This window comes from Rattus norvegicus, chromosome 2 (assembly GCF_021556685.1).
Source record: "Rattus norvegicus strain SHRSP/BbbUtx chromosome 2, alternate assembly SHRSP_T2T, whole genome shotgun sequence".
Lineage (NCBI taxonomy): Eukaryota > Metazoa > Chordata > Mammalia > Rodentia > Muridae > Rattus > Rattus norvegicus.
In genome coordinates, this window is record NC_141535.1 from 245,093,985 (window position 1) to 245,115,000 (window position 21,016).

Genomic DNA, 21,016 nt, shown 5'->3' on the forward strand with positions numbered 1-21,016 from the left:
TCTGTGTGTGTCTATGTGTGTGAGTGTGTGTGTATGTGAGCGTGTCTATGTGTGTGTGACTATGTGTGTGCCTGTGTGTGAGTGTGAGTGTGTGTGTGTCTGTGTGTGTGTGTGAAAGCGAGTGTGTATGTCTGTGTGTCTGTGTGTGTGCCTGTGTGTGTGTGTGTGTATGTGTGTGTTTCTTTTTTCATTTTTCTCCTTCTTTTACATCCTGGAGCTAGAAATTTCTTCAAAACAAAGCAGGCTGACTGTATCCTGACCAAACTTGTCTCTGAACTGGAACTCAGCGCCGACCCAGCCCCAGCCATTGATTTTGGGCAGCACCAGAAGGCAAAGTGCTCCTTGTGTCAGCTTCTGATCTGTTGAGTTTCATGCATCACCACCTCCAGTCTTTGACCCAAGGCCTGACAGCCTGGGGGAGCTGAAACATGAGGACATGAAACATGGCAAGCACAGGAAGGCGGGTAGGGGTAATGTGGACATCCTCGTTGGTGTGGTACCTGTAGGAATGCTGCTGCTGTACTATATAACTCTGTTGTTTCTTAAAATCATCAAGATAGCCTCCAGTAATTGAGGCTGAGTCCTACTGACTAATTTAATCAGCTTTAGCACAACCACTGGCCACTTAGCCCTAATCTACTTTCTAGGCTAGATTGGCTATTTCCCAGCTATACCATCCTGTTACCTACTGTCTTGAGTCTCCCATGGGCTTCTGTTGCTAGTCTGTCCTCGGAGCCCACTTCTCTTAGCCATGTGCTCCTGGTCCATCATCTAATGAAGACCTCCTGTTCCCCGTCTCCTTTCTCCTTGCCTATCTCTAGCGGTTCCTACCTGGGAACCCCCAGCCTACTGAAGCCCCACCTACCTCTATTCTTCCCAGTAATTGGCTGTAACTGCTTTTATTTAACCAATAGCTTTAAGCTGGCGAGGAAGGTTTACACAACAAAGGCTGGTGTACGTGGGAATTCACTCATTTGAGGGCAATGTGACCTTGGGGTTCAGAATTTCACATCTGTATACTCAGCAGCACCAGACCAACCCTCAACAGAATGCCTTTAGGCAAACCTCTCTCACTTGCAGGCTCAAAACTTTTTTTTTCTTCTCTTTTTTCTTTTTTTCGGAGCTGGGGACCGAACCCAGGGCCTTGCGCCTGCTAGGCAAGCGCTCTACCACTGAGCTAAACCCCCAACCCCTAGGCTCCAAACTTAAGAGACGTCTTGCTTGGCCTTATTTCCTCCAGCCAGGTCCTACCTCCCACACTGCACCAATGGCGGGCGACAAAACATGAGCCTGCGGGAGAGACTTCACTTTCAAACCGCACCACCAGGCTAGAGTTTGCAAACGTCTCCTCCACTCACACCAGATCTCTATTTCATCATGGTTCCCACTCCCTGGAATGTTTGCTTTGCGTCTTGATGAATTCTGTTTTAACTTAGACCAACGCCCAGTTCTTGACCAGGACTCGGCTCCCATTCTTCCATCCACTGGAGACTTTCATCTGCACGATGTACTCCCAAGATATGCCTTCGCCCCTCTTACTTATCGTTCTCCGCCGTCCGTTGGTCGCTTGCTTGTTTTTAGATCACCAGCTGTATTCAGCAGTCATGTCTCAGACTCTGTTCCAAGAGCACACCTCCGTCTCCTGTCACCTCTGGGTGCCAGGAACTCACGTGAACTCTCATGACTCCATTCAGATGAGGAAGCTGAGCTCAATGACTCTAACCTGCCCGTTCCTCTCCGTACAGCTCCTCTCCACTGTGTTCTCTTCCTCTGTGCGCTCCCTGTGCTTAACTCAGCAGCAGTCAGGGGATCTACCACACGTCCTCCCACCAAGCCGTTGGCAGAAGTTTTCCTCCCATGATCCTTAAGTGTTTTCTTGGAAGACGCCCCCTGTGCTTGATTAAATGACATGTCTTGGAAAAGGAGGACATTGACTAAGCTACTCAGGTGAAGGGAAGGGCGTGGGGGGCAGAGAAGCACCAGTCTGCGTGAAGGAAGGCTGATTTGTGATGTCAGCCGCATGGCTGGCCTGGAGAGCCTCTGTGAGAAGAGATGAGACCTGAGCAAGCCTAACCTGAGTGTCAGGAGAGGGAAAGTGTCTCTCTGACTGCAGCAAATTCCTCCCGAGTTCCACTGGTGCCTAAAGGAAGGCTCTTTGCACTGTTCTGTGTGCTGGCTTACAATAAGGGTGTGGAGAGATCACAGTAATCCTGATTCTTCACTACATCTTAAGGGCCCTTTGCTAAGAATACTGTAGGGGTGAAAGGGTGTGAGGACTTGAGCCCTAAAGAGGGATGGAAGAGAGAAGGCCAGTGTCAGTCAGCTATGAATCAGTCAAGTGAGACAGCTACTGTGACAGACAGCTGGGACGGATCAACTTAAAAAGTGGAAAGTTCCTGCCCCTAGAGCCCTTGCAGGCTTGGCTGCTGTGTCACGTGGACGTCAGTAGGGGACATAGAGGAGAGAGGCTGTCTGTGCTCAGTGTTCTGACCTATGGGCATCTGAATGATTAACATTCACTGAAAAAAGTGAGCCTGAGACCACCACCAGTCTGGCACCAGAGAGCCTGGGCAGGGGACTAGTTCAAGATGACAACCAGTCCTTCCAGGTAAGCCTGGGCAGGCTCCTAGGACAGGAAGCAAGCCAGAGACTGCAGGCCCCAGGCAGGAGTGAGCCGGAGACAAATGGCCACTCAAGTGGGCCAGTAGAGGAGCTAGCCTGTGATGAACACTAGTCTGGCGCCCTCCAGGCCTAGAGGCTGGAGGCAGAACATGCCCAAGACGACTCCTGTCCCAGGCCATATTGCACAAGCAGGGCATAGCACGCCTCAGATGACCTCAGACCCTGAGCAAGCCCCGGGCACCACTAAGAGGAGCGAGTGAGTGGTGGAGAAATGAAAGAGAAGGCGAAGAGAAGGCGCAGTGGGCGCAGTGAAAAGAGACAGAACTGAAGACTCGAGGGTCGTGAGGAACAGCCTGATGTGAGTGGCCAGTGATGCCACCTCAGACCATGGTGGGGTGGTCCTGGCCTGTGCTGCCACCAAGTGGTCACATCTGGGTCTGTGACCCTTCAGCAGCAAGGGTCTGCTACTACCCAAGCCAGATAGATGGATGTCCGTGGTCTGGGCTGCCACTGGGGACAGTTGGTGTGTGAGAGCTGTGCAGAGCTGGCCCTACCCCTCACCTGGGCATTGGGGGGTGGGGCTGGCCTTACAGAGACTGGAGAGCAAGAGAGCTGATCCTGCCCATAGCCAGCCACAGAACTTGGGTCCCGAGGATGCAAGCTTGGGGGGAAGTGGCCCCACCCTAGTCTCCCTGTGGCTTGGAAGAGGTGGGGGAATCTGCTCCCCTTTCCCCATCTTCCGTGAAAGGCAGGAAAGCTGGCCTTGACAGGGTCATGAGAACAGGGGAGCGGGCCTTCCCCTTTACCTGCTGCAGTACTTGGGCGAGCAGGTCCCACACCTCATCTGGGCAGCACAATGGAGCTGGCCCTAGATGTAGGGGCTGTGGGTGAGCCAGCCAGGAGGCTGTGGGTGTGGGAGAGTTGGAGGGCGCCTCTTGTCTGCCATGCTGAAGTGTCCCTCACCCTTATCCCTTGCCATTTAGAACAGCAGGAGGGAGGGATGGCTCTGGGGCCCTGAGAGCAGGAGAACTGGTCCTGTCCCCCGACAGCTGAAGCAAGTGGGAAAGCAGGCTCTGCTCCTTGCCTAGGCAACACAGTAGTGGGGCTGGCCCTGGATGTGTGAATTGCAGGTGAGCAGGTGCCAAGGGTGTGAGCATCAGAGAGCTGGTTCTGCCTCTTGTCTACTGGGTGTTGGCACAGACAAGTGAGAGACACCCTCCTCCCCTCACTCACCATGCGGGGCCTGAGTCTACGGATCCAAAACTCCAGGATCTCCATGGCATGGGGCAACAGCAGGACCTCTGAGAGGAGTCCCAGTGAGGATCCAGTATTAACAGATTAGCAGAGACTAGAGGCCTCATACCACACCAGTGACTCATTGGAATGAACATTTGCAAGCAAAGAAGTCTGGCCAGAGAGGGAAACTGTGGGACACAGAGTGCACACTGCAGCTTCCATGAGATATCTTTCTCTATTGGGTGGCAGTCATGGAGGGTGGGGGAGGTTGCAAGCCTGGAAGGCAGGTACAAGGGTTGATGAGTGGTAGTGGAAGTATGATGTGAAGTCTACAAAGAACTGATAAAAGGTTTGAAAAATCTTTTTTTTTAAAGTGGAAAGATCTATTTTGCTTCATGGTTTCAGTTTCTGTTTCCTTGGTCCTGATGCCTTTAGGGTTGGCCATGGTGATACTGTGTGAGAGAGAAAGATGCTCACTCCATGGCAGCTTTGAAGAGAAGAGCACAAGGAATGCTCACCCAATGACTATTCTCACTAGAACCAAAGGTTGCCCAAAGGTCACCGCCCCCTAATGTCACTGAAAGCTGGGGACCAAGCCTTTACCACATGGATATTCTGAGGACAGTCACGCAAACCACAGCAAAAACTCAATGGCAGGAGCAGAGTTCTGTGTGTGTAAACAGTTTGCCACTTTCCCTAAAGTCTTACCTGAGAGAGGAGTCTTGGGGACAAAGCTGGTCAAGGACACTGCCTGCCTAGAGGGCTGGGTTTACGTACACCAGACCTGTGTCCCGTGTACATGTTAGAGCACACAGCTGACTAAACCACCAGGCATGTGTCCCGTGTACATGTTAGAGCACACAATGTACTCATTCACCAGGCCTGTGTCCTGTGTACACGTTAGAACACACAGATTATTAACCCACCAGGCCTGTGTCCCATGTACATGTTAGAGCACACAGCTGACTAAACCACCAGGCATGTGTTTCATGTACACTTTAGAGCACACAGCATATTAACCTACCAGGCATGTGTTTCACGTACACGTTAGAGCACACAGCATATTAACCCACCAGGCCTTACTTTACTACCATTTTCCAACATCCAAGAAAAAGCATCCCTGGCATCTGAACCACCGAGAGGCATTTTACTTCTATCACCTCTAATAGACAAAGGAAATGCACTCAGAGTATCTGTCTTTCCCTGACTGCTCCTGGTCTCCCTTAGCTTTGCTAAGGAGCACTTTAAAGGTGCTTCAAGGACACACAAGCTCAGACCTGATTATTATTTCTTTTGACAATGCTTATTAAAAACTGGGGAGACAGAGACCCTGTCAATTTCTCATTCTGGCCGACCTTGTCATTTTCTAACGACATCAGCAAGAATAAGGCGTTATCTGTGCCAAAGGTAACATTATCTTTGCAAGAGGATATACTGGAGAAATCGCTCGTCTGGTGACTTACACTTTTTTATTATTATGCTGAGAAACCAAGGGAAAGAGTCACAATTAATGTTGGTCAAATATAGCTTCCTTTCCAGTCCACCTTGGCATCTTCACTGCTGAGGTTTCTAAGACAAAGGCTTACATTAATAAGCTAATGGTAATTTCTCTTGTTCTATCTTGTGTGTGCATGTGTTTGGAGGTACACACATGTGTGCAGGCCAGAAGTCACCATCCGGTGTCTTTCTCAATCACTCTCTGCCTTATTTTTTGAAACAGGTTTTTTCCCTGAACCTGGAGGACAGCAATTCATCCAGACTGGCTGGTCAACAAGTCCTGGGTATCCCCCTGCCTCTGGGTGTGCAGATGTGTCACTACAGTGCTGGAGATCCAGATTCATATTTACATGACAAGCATTTTGCTGACAGAACCGTCTCTCCATCCCTGATAATACGTCTAATGCTAATTCTTCCAAAAATGCTAGATATGCTGTGTTTACACATGTGTTGACATTCACGTTTGAAATTTTATTCTCACCAACCAACCAAAAAAGCCAAGGTTGTGAATTACAAAGAAAAAATAAAAGTAATTTGGTCAGGCAGACCAAGCTTGGAGAAGGTCACCTGCTGTTCATGGGTTGTGTTTACTGGGGGAATCTCTGGGATTTCTTCTTCCTCCTCTACAAAGCAGGGATGATCTCGAACCTACAGCCTCTATGATGCCTCTGTGTGTGTGTGTGTGTGTGTGTGTGTGTGTGTGTGTGTGTGTGCATGGTTGGTGCATATATATGTGTGTGGTGTGTGTGTATGCACAAATACATGTGCATTTGTGTGTGTGCATAGTTGGCATACACACACACACACACACACACACACACACACACACACACACACTCCATCCCCTGAAGAACCCCAGCTAATATAACAGGGTGCTAAGGTTTAAGAGACAGGGGGATCTGTGACATGGCTGAGTGGTTGAGAGCTCAATCCGTTCTCACAGAGGACCCGAATTGGTTCCCAGTACCCACATCAAGGAGCTCAAACCTGTAACTCTCACTACAGCTCTGGAGGATCTGACACCTCTGACCTGCACTCGGGTGACCACACCCGTGTACAGGCACAAGTATACACACATAATGCACACATAAACACATAATTTTAAAAACTAAATGGCGCCACGAGGTATTTATTAATTTGTCAAGTACAATTCCCGGCACACACTAATATACACACTGCACATTGTCTTTCTTGTGACCGACAACACGTAAATTGTTTGAGCCACGTTGAAATAAAAATATCCCAACATTATCCTCTTGGATTGAAGACACAGGATGAGTAGTGCAGTATTGATCAAAGCGGCTTGTCATTCATCCCGTGTGCCATTGTCGCCTGAGTTATTTGTTGTGATGAGACTACAGACTGGGTGGACTCCGTCTGTCTTGTTGTTAGTTATTACGACCATGCAGCTCACGTTGCCTTATTACAGTGTCAGTAACGTCAAGGCCAACCGCCTACTTCTCTTTCCTTACAGATATTTTAGGTCATTCCTTTTTAAAGCTGTGTGTTCTAAAATAAGGCATCTATAAAGAAAAATAACAGCTCAATAAATAAACTGTCCAATTGGTGTGGTGACACTGACCTGTGTCCTCGGACGGAGGGGATTACTTTCTGTACAATGTTCTTGTGAAAAGCCCACAGTGGAACCCTGCAGACAGAGTGTGATGCAAAATGTCTTAAATGACCTGTTCACTCCCGAGCAAAACCAGGAGAACAGAAGTAGAAGGGCTCACAGGAAGGTTGAATAAGGTGGATTCTGTGCATGGCTTTCCAATCCTGACTCAGCCCTCTGGTCTTGGATGGCTATTTTGTATCAGGCATTGTAGTTGGTGCTGAGTGCATAAAGGAGAAAGAAACACCTTCTCTGCTCCTGAGCTCACAGTCTGCCTTCCACCCGTGTGGGGTCCAAGGTTTAACAAAGAAACTCATGGATTGGCAGGATTCATATAGTAAAAATGGCCATTTTACCAAAAGCAATCTACAGATTCAATGCAATCCCCATCAAAATACCAATCCAATTCTTCAAAGAGTTAGACAGAACAATTTGCAAATTCATCTGGAATAACAAAAAACCCAGGATAGCTAAAGCTATCCTCAACAATAAAAGGACTTCAGGGGGAATCACTATCCCTGAACTCAAGCAGTATTACAGAGCAATAGTGATAAAAACTGCATGGTATTGGTACAGAGACAGACAGATAGACCAATGGAATAGAATTGAAGACCCAGAAATGAACCCACACACCTATGGTCACTTGATTTTTGACAAAGGAGCCAAAACCATCCAATGGAAAAAAGATAGCATTTTCAGCAAATGGTGCTGGTTCAACTGGAGGGCAACATGTAGAAGAATGCAGATCGATCCATGCTTATCACCCTGTACAAAGCTTAAGTCCAAGTGGATCAAGGACCTCCACATCAAACCAGACACACTCAAACTAATAGAAGAAAAACTAGGGAAGCATCTGGAACACATAGGCACTGGAAAAAATTTCCTGAACAAAACACCAATGGCTTATGCTCTAAGATCAAGAATCGACAAATGGGATCTCATAAAACTGCAAAGCTTCTGTAAGGCAAAGGACACTGTGGTTAGGACAAAACGGCAACCAACAGATTGGGAAAAGATCTTTACCAATCCTACAACAGATAGAGGCCTTATATCCAAAATATACAAAGAACTCAAGAAGGTAGACCGCAGGGAAACAAATAACCCTATTAAAAAATGGGGTTCAGAGCTAAACAAAGAATTCACAGCTGAGGAATGCCGAATGGCTGAGAAACACCTAAAGAAATGTTCAACATCTTTAGTCATAAGGGAAATGCAAATCAAAACAACCCTGAGATTTCACCTCACACCAGTGAGAATGGCTAAGATCAAAAACTCAGGTGACAGCAGATGCTGGCGAGGATGTGGAGAAAGAGGAACACTCCTCCATTGTTGGTGGGATTGCAGACTGGTAAAACCATTCTGGAAATCAGTCTGGAGGTTCCTCAGAAAATTGGACATTGAACTGCCTGAGGATCCAGCTATACCTCTCTTGGGCATATACCCAAAAGATGCCTCAACATATAAAAGAGACACGTGCTCCACTATGTTCATCGCAGCCTTATTTATAATAGCCAGAAAATGGAAAGAACCCAGATGCCCTTCAACAGAGGAATGGATACAGAAAATGTGGTACATCTACACAATGGAATATTACTCAGCTATCAAAAACAACGAGTTTATGAAATTCGTAGGCAAATGGTTGGAACTGGAAAATATCATCCTGAGTGAGCTAACCCAATCACAGAAAGACATACATGGTATGCACTCATTGATAAGTGGCTATTAGCCCAAATGCTTGAATTACCCTAGATCCCTAGAACAAACAAAACTCAAGACGGATGATCAAAATGTGAATGCTTCACTCCTTCTTTAAATGAGGAAAAAGAATACCCTTGGCAGGGAAGGGAGAGGCAAAGATTAAAACAGAGACTGAAGGAACACCCATTCAGAGCCTGCCCCACATGTGGCCCATACATATACAGCCACCCAATTAGACAAGATGGATGAAGCAAAGAAGTGCAGACCGACAGGAGCCGGATGTAGATCGCTCCTGAGAGACACAGCCAGAATACAGCAAATACAGAGGCGAATGCCAGCAGCAAACCACTGAACTGAGAATAGGTCCCCTGTTGAAGGAATCAGAGAAAGAACTGGAAGAGCTTGAAGGGGCTCGAGACCCCAAAAGTACAACAATGCCAAGCAACCAGAGCTTCCAGGACTAAGCCACTACCTAAAGACTATACATGGACTGACCCTGGACTCTGACCCCATATGTAGCAATGAATATCCTAGTAAGAGCACCAGTGGAAGGGGAAGCCCTGGGTCCTGCTAAGACTGAACCCCCAGTGAACTAGTCTATGGGGGGAGGGCGGCAATGGGGGGAGGGTTGGGAGGGGAACACCCATAAGGAAGGGGAGGGGGGAGGGGGATGTTTGCCCGGAAACCGGGAAAGGGAATAACATTCGAAATGTATATAAGAAATACTCAAGTTAATAATTAAAAAAAAAAACAAAACAAAACAAAGAAACTGAGAAAAGGACAGAGTGGAGAATAGGCCGGGTGGAGAGACAGGGAGGAATGGTGCTGCTGAGGAGAGGGGCAGCAGCAGACAGTTCCACAGTGCAACCTGATGTGGCAGGGTGGACAGTGTTCTCACCAGCCAGCAGAAGGTAGGGGGCACAGAACAAAGGTGGGTATGTTCAGGTGACAGAGACTGCCAGGGACATACACAGGGATGTCGGTGGCTCATACAAACCATTGTGTCTGTATGCCTCGGTGCTCTCTTAGGGAACAGAACAGATACAATAAATATGTATTTGAAGAGGATTCAATGGGTTGACTTTTATGGTGGGGATAAGTCAGAGCGGTACGGTGGCTGTCCCACACCAGAGAAGCAACAAGTCCCATCTTTTGTTGCAGACTGGGAGCCTCAGTGCTGCAATCTGGCACTCACTGTGTTCCACAGGGTTACTGATGGCCTCTGGTCATCAGTCCTCATTTGTAACATGCAGCAGCAGCTCAGTTGAGCTCACCACGAAGAGCGAAGTCCAAGCAAGCACCCAAAGCTTGCTTTCTTCTGTGTCTTTTGTTCTTGGGCCACCTTCAGAGGTCCTGCACACATTTAGGTCGCAATTCACAAAACACTTCTCTCAGACTTGCCTACAAGGCAGCCTGATATAGATGATACCTCCTTAAGGGCGTCTCCCCAGAGCCCTGCCAACCACCGTGCCACACAGCAAAGGTGGGGAAAGGTGCCCAGGAATCTGGGCAGAGGACATACAGAACTGTATCTGCTGCCACCATGCACTGTGGGTGGGAGAATACATCCAGAGACCGGTCTGTTGTCGTGCCACGTGGTGCAGATGTTGTTGTAAAAATATAAAAAAATAAAATGGTATCTTTTATCCCCACTAGGTCTACACCACAGTGTTACATATGAGACAGGGAAGCAAAGGGAAGATGGGCATAACTAACTCATGGATATTCAGGGAGAGGGAGCCAGGTTTCATATGGATGAAATCACACTGGAGCAAGGCTGAAGTTTACAATCAGGTTGCTCAAATTATCCCCACTAGGTCAATTACGCTGGGACAAGCTCACCTTTTCAATGCAAACCTTGTAGCGGACTGATTTATGAAGACTGAGCTGATTAAGCACGGAGCTGGAGCACAGACAGGGGCGTGGGGAGCACAGGCTGTGACGGGAAGCTTGTGCCTTACAGAAGGAAAGGCTCCAGAGCCTTCCGTGTTCATCCCACTCAGGTTCCACCAATGCCTGGAGAATGTGTACATTGCTGGCATGTGTGTCCACTAAGACTTGCTCTTTCAGACATGGCCAGATTCCTTAGTTAAAACCACTAAAACATGTACTGATCCAGAAACCAAGAAACAGTCTGTGGAGGTTTGAATAAGCTTGGCCCAGAGAGTACCACTACTAGGAGGTGTGGCCTTGTTAGAGTAGGTGTGGCCTTGTTAGAGTAGGTGTGGCCTTGTTAGAGTAGGTGTGGCCTTGTTGGAGGAAGTGTGTTGCTGTAGGGATGGGTTTTGAGACCCTCCTCCTAGCTGCCTGAAGACAGCAGTCTTTTGTTTGCTTTCAGAACAAGATGTTGATCTCTCAGCTCCATTCCTGCCTGGACACTGCCCTGCTTCCCACCATGATGAAAATGGACTGAACCTCAGAACCCGTAGGCCAGCCCCAATTAAATGTCGTCCTTTATAAGAGTTGCCTTGCCTATGGTGTCTGCTCACAGCAATGGAAACAGATGTCGAATAAAGTAAAATGTTCTCGGAGGACCTAAGATATTTTGTAGTACTTCTAATAAGTTGGTTTAATAATCTTTTTTTAAAAAAGTCATCTTTAATTTTTTTATGAATTTGTGTCAGATAATTTATTTTTATACTTTATGCTATAAATTGACATGTAAACAAGATTGATAGCTAAAACGAGATTTAATAAATACAATTTTATATTGAAAGATATACTACTAAATCAATTATTTTAAATATGTGTATGCATATGGATAGACAATTCGGTCATCCTCCTAACTCCCCCACATTGATAAAGATCTGGGGGGGGTTATTCACACTCTTTATCTGCTCTAGCTTCTGTAGTCTATATCAACATGTACAGCTCATAAAACACACGTGTTCTCTCATCGTAGCCATCTCTACGTTAGCTTGTACTATGAACATGCCTTGCCTTCTGAAGAACTTAACCAGTTCAGGTAACTGAACTTTACACAAAGTAATGGCTTCCACTAGGAGATTTTCCAGACATATTTGTGGTTGTTGATCCTCTTGCTCCACTCTTCCTCCCCCACTTCCTGTTCCCCTCTACTGGCCCCCTTCCTTCTGTAGGAGCCCATCCCACGTTCATGTCTGGTTGTGCTTCATTACCCCAGAAGTCTTCCTGGATGCTCCCTTCTGCTTTATCTAATCCTCAATTGTGTGTGTGTGTGTGTGTGTGTGTGTGTGTGTGTGTGTGTGTGTGTGTGTGTTGAGGGTGGGGGTGGGAGTTAGCACCACCATCTTTGCCCGGTTTGGTGCTTTCCTGACTGCTCTTCACCTACACCTGGCTTAGACACCACTGTGAAATGCTTCAAATACCTTGGTTTGTGTCCTACAGTATGACCAGAAAACTAGTGGTTATTTCAAAAGCAAACTAATCTGGTTTTGCAGTCTTAATTTCAAAAGAAAAAAAAAAGGTGTAACCGAAGAATCCAGGCAAACGCAGGGACCTAATTGATACAGACCCATGCACTGCTGTAATAGGAAGGGCTGGCTTGGGAAGCACTAAGGAGCATTCTGTATGGGAAGGGTTACTATGGCAGTGAGGGGATGGAGGAGTCATGGCCAATGAGAGTTCCTTGAGACTCAGCCTCAGAAGAGAAAGATGAGCTGCAGACTGCGCACTTCTCGCCCAGGACATGAAAGCTGAAGCTTGTAGAAGTGCACAGACTGATGAGAGGCATTGATCCTGGGTGGATACAGACTGATGAGAGTAAGAGACATTGATCCTGGGTGGATGGATAGTGTCACTTATGAAGCAAGGAAGGCCTTCCAAGACAGCTAAGCACTCTGAGACATAGTCACATCTGAGTATGAAATGTCACGGAACCAGAGGGGTAACCTCCCACCCAAATCCATTAGTTGCCAAGTTATCGATAAAAGACTTAAGACACACTTGCTCTTTTGAGCATCTGAATTCACAGTTATGCTGGAAAGTTGACATCTAAGTAGACATCTGGTAGACCAGAGATTTGGATCTGAAGCTGCCATATTTTTAAGATGCCTTGGGAACAACCAAGAGATAAATATTAGAAGATCTGGATATGTCTTGCAAATAATGTTCTTGGGTATCAGTTTAAAATGACGAGAGCTGAAGATGCAGCTCAGCTGGTGGCTTGCTCCCCCAGCCTGCATGATGCTCTTGGGGTCCATCAGCAGCACCACATAAAGTAGGTGTGGTGACCTGGGCCTGCCATTAATGCACTGGGGCAGAGACAGGAAGATAAGAAGCTCAAGGTCATTCTCAGAGCCAAATATCCAAGTCGAGGGTAATCTTGGCCACTTGAGATGTAAATAAATAATAAGAGTGAAAACAGGGAATCCCTGGTGTCTTTGGAATGGTGTTCTGCTCTTTGTTGGTTCTGGGCCCTCATAATCTCTAAATTCAGGAGAGACAGAATGGCAGGCGGAGTTCACTGGAAAACAGGGGACACACACTGGGAATGGCTAGGGAGGGCAAAGACTCAATGGCCTTCCCTGTTTTTTCAGTACTGGCTCTGTGGGGCACTGCACTTAATGGGCTAGAGCAGTCTAGTGATCCCCCTCATTGATTTCCACCTCAGATTATCTTGCCCAGTGGCATTAATCCCCTTGCCCACACGACCAGCAATTCGAAAACAAGAGAGTTCAAATTAATAATGTTTTCCTGTGGTCTCCAGAGTCCTTGAGTCAGAGGCGCCCTTGCCTCAGCTAATTTGTAATGGAAATAAAGGCATCTGAGAAGTCACAAGTTAGATCCTGACCTGGTAAATTAACTTCATTTAAATCACTCTGACTACAGGAAAGAACAGACCTTCCTGCTTTGAGGGCAAAAAGAATCACAGTTTGAAATGTCATTTGCCAGGGGCAGGCACATCACATTGAGTGGTGTTTAAAGATTGCTTCAAGATAGCTTCACTCTGAGGTACAATGGAGAAGTCAGGGAGTCATCTCCTCATCTTCTCTAGGAAAGGGGAAGAGATTTAGTGCTATTCAGTCTGGAAAGCAGCTCCTGGGTCAGGACCAGTCACTACTTTTCCCTGGAGAATTAAAACCTAAAAAGTTTTCCAGCGACTTTCTATACAAAAACAGGGTATTGTGATAAAAATAGGAATTTAAAAATATCTAATTATTGTGGTTGGCAATGATGATTTAGGGTTAATAATTATCTAAAAAAAAAAGCAAGATAAAAGTTGAAAAGCTTCTGTGCTTGGGCTGGTGAGATGGCTCAGTGGTTAGGAGCACTGAGTGCTCTTCCAGAGGTCCTGAGTTCAATTCCCAGCAGCCACATAGTGGCTCACAACCATCTGTAATGGGATCTAATGACCTCTTCTGGTGTGTCTGAAGACAGCTACAGTAAAAAAGCTTTTGTGCTTAAAAGTATAAAGTGTGCTAACAAGTAATGACATCCAAACAAAGAAAGTCATTTTTCAAAGCGCTTTCCCATATTTTTGGTCAGTCCAGCTAAAAATCTCTGGTTACATGAATCATACCTTCTTGTCATATATTCTTTGTAACACTAGGGCCGAGGACATGCCACCTCGAGGTTGGTGAGTTCTAGGTTCATCAAGAGAGAGAAACTTGCATCAAAAAAAAAAAATGATAGAGGCAGACACTGGACATCAACCTCTGGCTGCCACATACGTGCACAAGCAAGTCACACATGCATAAGCACATACAGCACATACAGGCATATACACTGGCAGACAAACACACATATACACACTGACCTGAGACAGAGATATCACACAAACACACACACAACATACATATACACACACACACACAGAGAGAGAGACAGAGAGACAGAGACAGACAGAGACAAAGAGACAGAGAGAGCCAACAAAAAGTATGATTTTCATCTATAAGATGGCCAACAGAAAACATATAACCCTAAATATTTTTCCCAAATATTTTTATTAAGCCAAGGTAAAGGACGTAAAGAAAAACAGCTAGCAGCTTGAGAAGCTATTAAAAATGAATGCTAATTGTAAAAAGTAATATCAGGAAGGTCAGAAATCAAAGTACTAGTGAAAAAAGACAATGGTTTTATTTGGTTTTAATGCTGAATTGGTCTCTCTCCAGTGTCTTCTATGTCAAGAAACACCCTACTCTCTTCTCATTCAAATGGCATCAGTTAGAGATGTTGGCATGAGTGTAATTTCTTCGGAGAGACTTCGCCAGTGCGCATTCCTGTCTGCTCTGCTTGGCGAATGCTTCTGTAACACCCAGCACAGCACTCTATGTTCACAGTCTGTCTCCCTCACTGGTTTATAATCTTAATGCCACTTCCCCGCATAAAATAAATAAATGTAATAATAATGGAAAAGATATCTCAACAAACTCTTCCCATTTTTTAACAGCAGTCAAAATACTACCAGCTATGGGGGAATAATCAAAGAATGGAGTCTTAGGGGCTGGAGGGACAGCTCTGCAGTTAAGAGCACCAGCTGTTCTTCCAAAGGACATCGGTTCAAGTCCTAGCACCCGCAACCATCTGTAACTACAGTTCCAGGGGATCTGATGTCCTCTTCTAAATTGCTTGGTCACCAGACATACTAGTGGCACACAATTTACGTTCGGGCAAGACACCAATATGAATGAAGTAAATAGAAAATTTAAAAAGAGTAAGGTCCCTTAACTGAGTGGGGTTTGCATCAAACAGAAGAGCGGGAGATTTATGAAATGCAGTCCCATCAACTCATGTCTTTACCCAGTGGGCCACTGGGTGAATAGTCACCTAATGAAATCAATGGAGACGTTTGGTTGAAGTTAATACATGTGCCTGATGAATGCTTGCTTAAGTAGGCCTAGCTATGGTCACACTTACAAGGGAAAGGGGCCTTAGCAGAGGTCCAAGTACAGAGCCTTCTGTCCTTGCCATTCTCCATCCACCGCAGTGCTACCTGAAGCAACAGCTGAAGGGCCTAAAGCTTCTTCGGGTACAGGAGACAAGTCCCCATGTGCTGTGGAAGAGGCACAGGAAGTCTTTGGCCATTGATGTTTCTTTTGAAGGATGAGGGCAAAGCAATGAACGTTCTAGCAACAGTTGTCTAACACTGGCTTGAAATTCCTACCCAGTAAGCAAGGCGGGAAACAGAAGTGGATACAAATCTTCGTTGACCTCAAAATGTCAAAATTATTTTTATTTTCAGATGACACTTTGTCTTGGGAAGATGCAAAAAGAAGAAACTAGAAGAGAACATGGCTAACAAGAAAGTCTAGTCGTATTTCTGGCAGTAAAATCCATATGGAGAATTCAAGTATTTTTTTTTAACATTTCAAAAACTGATAGCTAGGTTATAGGATGGGAAAAATTCCATTCCAAATATAAATAAACAATATAAAATACACAGAAACAAACAAACGTATGGAGAGATGTGTCAAGGTTGTTGATGAAGGATAAGGAAAACCTGGGGCTGGAGAGAGAATTCTACAGGCAAGTGTCAGCTGTGCAATCGTGAGGGCAGGAGTCCAGAGGCAGGGGGATCGCTGGAGCTCGGGGAGAGACTGTGCCCACACGAAAAGATTCAGACTGGTACTTTCCTCCTTCTGGCCTCTGCTCATAGGTACACACAGATAACGCAAGGAAATAAAGCCCTTTTAGAAGAAGAAGTCGCAATTGGGAGACTTAAATGACTGAATGTCCATCTTAAGTTTCTAGATGGAAACACTCAACATTTAAACATCTTTTAAAAGATATTAGTTCATCCATCGAGTATGGATACGGATGGGTATGAAGATTCACCACGATATAAACATAATGATAAAAGGAGCTACATAACTGTGGCTGAACAAAACATGGGGAAAATTTGCAGAATTAAACCCGACTGAATAAGTTCCGATTAATCCACCCCCGGATTTCCCTGTCTCTCAGAAGTCAATGGCACACTCAGACTTTTAAGCAGTAATATAACCTTGTGGATTTTGGTGGTTTTTTTTTAATGCTGATTTGATGAGTCTCATTCTTGCATGTGTGCATGTTCTCTGTGTATGTGCATAAGTAGGTATGTGCATGTGTGCATATATGTGCGTGTATGTGCAGATCTCGCTGTGTGCATGTATTCAGAGGGTAACTTGCAGAAATCAATTCTTTCCTAACATCTGGGTTCTGGGGATCGAACTCCGGTTCCTAGGCTTGGCAGTGCACCTTTGGGCTGAGCTGTCTCACTGGCCCTGTGAGCTGCTTGTTATGTAATACACTTCATCTAAGATACAGAAATGGGGTGTGTCAGCCAAGTGACAGGATAGGAAACTCCAGGTCTTCAGCCTTCCATGGAGACACCAAATTACCAATGCATGGACCAATTCTGTTCTCTGAAAATACAGAACCAGTGTTCTCCATTTAAACTATATTTCCTGCCTTGATTTTGTTTATTAAAGGGCTAAAACTTTAGTATACATCCTTATATTATCTAAGTAATTGTATTTCTAATGTTAATATCAAATCATCTATGTTTATTTTTTTAAATGAGGTTCCAATTATATAGATTCTGCCAGGTTTGCAGAAAAAAGTTCTAAGACCGCATTTCTAGATTTTGTTTACTGGGTTGTATGTGTGGGGATGGCAAGTACCTACTGCATGGGAAAGAACCTATGAGAACAAGAGTAGGCAGGAATCATGCAGAACTCAGTTGTACCTGATTAGGTTCACATTATTAATTAATATTAATATGCAGTGTGATGTATACAGGGTGCTTCTCACACCTGAGAGATGCATGGCACAGACTGGGTGGAATTTTCCTTAAAGTTAAAATTATTTGCTCTTAGCTCTCTGCATACTGTCGTTGTCCTCTGGGTTTCTCAAATGCCACTAACTTCACAACTGCCTTAGTTTTCTGACCCGGACTGATGACAGCTCGGCAAGTATTGTGATGTCACCCCCTGCTGCCCTTGCTCTGGCTGCTGGTGGGCATGTCTGTGTCTGGAGTAGAGGCTACTACATTATCAAAGCATGTAACTGAAGAATGGCAGTATGACTGCCCACCGTGTTCTCTCTACCCTTAAGAAGCAATGAATAACTCTTCTAAATTATGCCGGAAGACTTCTTTTCCAAGAGGCAATATATTCTGCAACCTCATTGACAAGATAGTTAAGAGGCCCTCTTTGCAGTTTCTGGGTCAGTGGGGGTACCACTGCTATGAACCCAGGATTTACAGAACGCTGGCAAAAATTCTGAGGTATGTTGACTTGGATGGCTTTGACATACTCCTCACTGACTATATTGCTTTTGTGGAAAAGTCGGGACACCGTTTCGAACTCAATTTTAACCTCGAGTTTACTGAAATATGTGTGAATACCATTCTGTATTGGGTTTTCGCCAGAAAAGGTAACCCTGACTTTGTGGAACTGCTTCTCAAGAAGACGAAGGACTATGTCCAAGACAGAAGCTGCAGCCTAGCACTCATATGGAGGTAATTTCATGGTTTGTCCAGAGGGAGAAGTGTGCCTGGAGTGAGTGTGGTGCTGTCTTCTTAGATCAACTTGCATGGTGGGGATGCGTGGACCGTGAGCTGTACCTGTAGTGTGCACTGTCGTGTCATAGTGGATCTGCTGAGTAGAGCAATGTTAGCAAATGCACTAAAAATACCTTAAAAAGGAACAGACCTGTCCTTATGGTGTGCTGTGGTCACTTCTCTCGGCCTACTGAGACTGCAGGGTGGGCACAGTTCACTCAGAACCTTCCTGTCACCAAGTGGTGCTCCATCAGCACAGTTCCACAACTGAGTCCAGTGAAAACCATGTTCCTTACAAGGCCAACTCTTTACAGCCCGAACTTGTCAATCTGTCTGACAATGTTTAGGAAATTAAAAACTCCAGCTTGACTGTCTGGTAGCTCAAGAGTTTGATCCAATGTCAATTAGTTCTCTGGTTTCAGGTCTCAAGCCTGATTAGAACAGTTGTGTATTGACTCCTTCATTCAACAAAACGTTTATGCGTCACATCCTGTGCACAGTGACAGGCCCAGATCAGAGACTAGGCAAGATGGGTTAGGCCTGGAGTAGCCATGCTTCCTGGCTGCATCACTCTAAGGCTCAGAGCATGCAGGACTGTGTTCCTGAATGATCATCCCAGCACAGGAATGGGTAGCTGGGGGTCTGAAATAGCAAATAAAACACCCATTAGGACTTGGGGTGGATTGAATATCCTTGACCCATGGGAAGTGGCACTTTTAGGAGGTGTGGCCTTGTTGGAGGAAGTGTGTCACTGTGTAGCCAAGCTTTGAGGCCTCCTAGGGCTCAAGTTCCGCCCAGTGTGGAAGAGAGCCTCCTCCTAGCTGCCTACACAAGACAGTCCCCTTCTGCTGCCTGTGGATCAAGATGTAGAACTCTCAGCGCTTTCTCCATGTCTGCTTGGATGTTACCATGCTCCCTGCTGTGATAAGGGACTGAATCTCTGAAACGATAAGTCAGCCCCAGTTAAATGTTGTCCTTTATAAGAGTTGCTTTGGTCATGATGTCTCTTTACAGAAACGAAACCCTAATGAAGACATGACTTTTTGTCATTTTAAATGTTGTTTTATGTAGTTACAGCTTTGACTAACTAGCTTAAAGCCCAGGCATATCCTTGGTCAGGCCGGTGGACAAGAAAAGTATAATAAAATAGAGGAAACGGAGAATTAAACATGGGCAAGGGAAAGGAAAAATTTTAATGGAAAATGAAAGAGGGAGTGAATTGTGACTGACACATTCCTAAGCGTGGTGCTGGGGCGAGCTTGAGGCCTGTCATGTCCATGCCCACACTCTCACTGGGCAAACATGCTACATTTGGGCTGCCTTGCTCACTCCCCTCTATGTATGGGGCAGTTTTTAAGTTGATAAATTCTGATGTGGATGCAGAATCATCTAAATTGTTATCTCTAGCTCCAACCTCTTCTGCTGTTGTCAGAAGTTGCCACCTGGAATAAAACAGAATACTGACTGGCAGACATTTGGGATTTATCCTTGTTCTTGTACTCCCTTGCCATCGCTTCAACAAGTGCTTTTGACTGTCTATAAAATCAGATCCTACTTAGTTCCATGATATCGCCTCATGTCTGGCCCAGGTGGGGCCAATGTCATCTCTTACCAAGGCAACTCTCTTAATGTGTCAACCTTTTAAAGCTGGTATACAAAACAATGGCTTCATTGTGACTTGTCCATGAATTGGTGTGACTGTGCCTTACTCATTCCCTCCCCAGCTACCTCCCATGCCTCATCCTATCATGTTTCCTAGTAGTTCCCCTTTTACATCCACACCACATTGTCATACATGTATCTACATACAAATTTAAGTCTAAATTGTTTATAAGATGAAGCATTAATATCTTGTCTTCCTCCCATTACTATTCAAATTTTTTATTTACACACACACACACACACACACACCGGACATGAAAGAGAACATGATATTTGACTTCCAGGTATTAGCTTATTTGACGTAACATGATTATTTCTAGGTACAGCTCATGTATTTACTTGCCAGTTATAACATCAGGCTCTAGAAATTCCCTCTGTCATCCTGATGGGTTATTATTCAGATAACCTCAATGGTTCCGATATGAACTATCAAGAACAACTAGACACCTATTAAATCCGTTTTGGACATAGCAGTTTGAGCTTCCCAGGGAATACTCATGTCGAGGTGTGCAGCACGTGGCTAGATACAGAGTGCCTGCCATCTTTGATGTCTCTGTTTCTACATCTAATCTGTTAGGACATCTGTTGGTTCTGTCTACCTGCGAGCAGTGGCAGATATGGGTGCCTGCACTGCTCTCACCCCGTCCTACACTAAGCAGCACCTTTCCACATGCTGTGCAATGAACAAAGGGAAGGCCATGCTGCTCCTACAGCCCAGGCCTCATGTGTATCCATTCCATTTGGAGCCAAGAGACTTTCTCGCACAGTGCGTGATGCTCTTCATAAGGTGGCTTGCTGTCTCCCCTGGCCCTGGCTTTACCCTTCGGTCCACACTGACTCCCTTATTCTCCCTTCCAGGCACCCACACAGTGATACAGCTGAGTAAATGGGTCTCCTAGCCTTTGCCCTGATGGAGCCTTTCAGTAACGTCCTGTCTCAGTGCTCCTGCATCTCCTGGTGTACCTGTTCCACCTCCTCTGCTCTACTTTATCTTGGCTGCAGATTTATCTCCTTCACTGTCTTCTCCAGACTCTGTGAGGGAGGCTTGTTTGCTGTGTCCGTCCTGACTCGTTAGTCATTGACATCACATTAAGAGAGACAGCAAGGGTTTTATTCCATTCACCAATATGGGTACCTAAAACTGCAGCTGTCGCTTAGCACGCAGTCAGTACTCGTTGAAATAAATGAAGAGCGGTTGATAATCATGGTTCTGGATGAAACTGCGT

General features: G+C 45.6%; 1 protein-coding gene and 1 non-coding gene across 2 annotated transcripts in view; both read left to right on the top strand.

The window, feature by feature from the left end:
* Positions 1-2,395: 2,395 nt before the first annotated feature.
* Positions 2,396-2,523, top strand: LOC120101305 (small nucleolar RNA SNORA17). The gene has a single exon (XR_015679440.1). It is a non-coding gene; the product is annotated as a small nucleolar RNA SNORA17 (small nucleolar RNA).
* Positions 2,524-17,670: 15,147 nt separating this feature from the next.
* The window catches only part of Asb17 (ankyrin repeat and SOCS box-containing 17), a 12,224-nt gene continuing 8,878 nt past the window's right edge, over positions 17,671-21,016 (top strand). The window contains 1 exon segment of the mRNA NM_001109676.2: positions 17,671-18,086. Within this exon segment, the coding sequence (NP_001103146.1) occupies positions 17,686-18,086 (401 nt within the window). The 5' untranslated portion in view covers positions 17,671-17,685.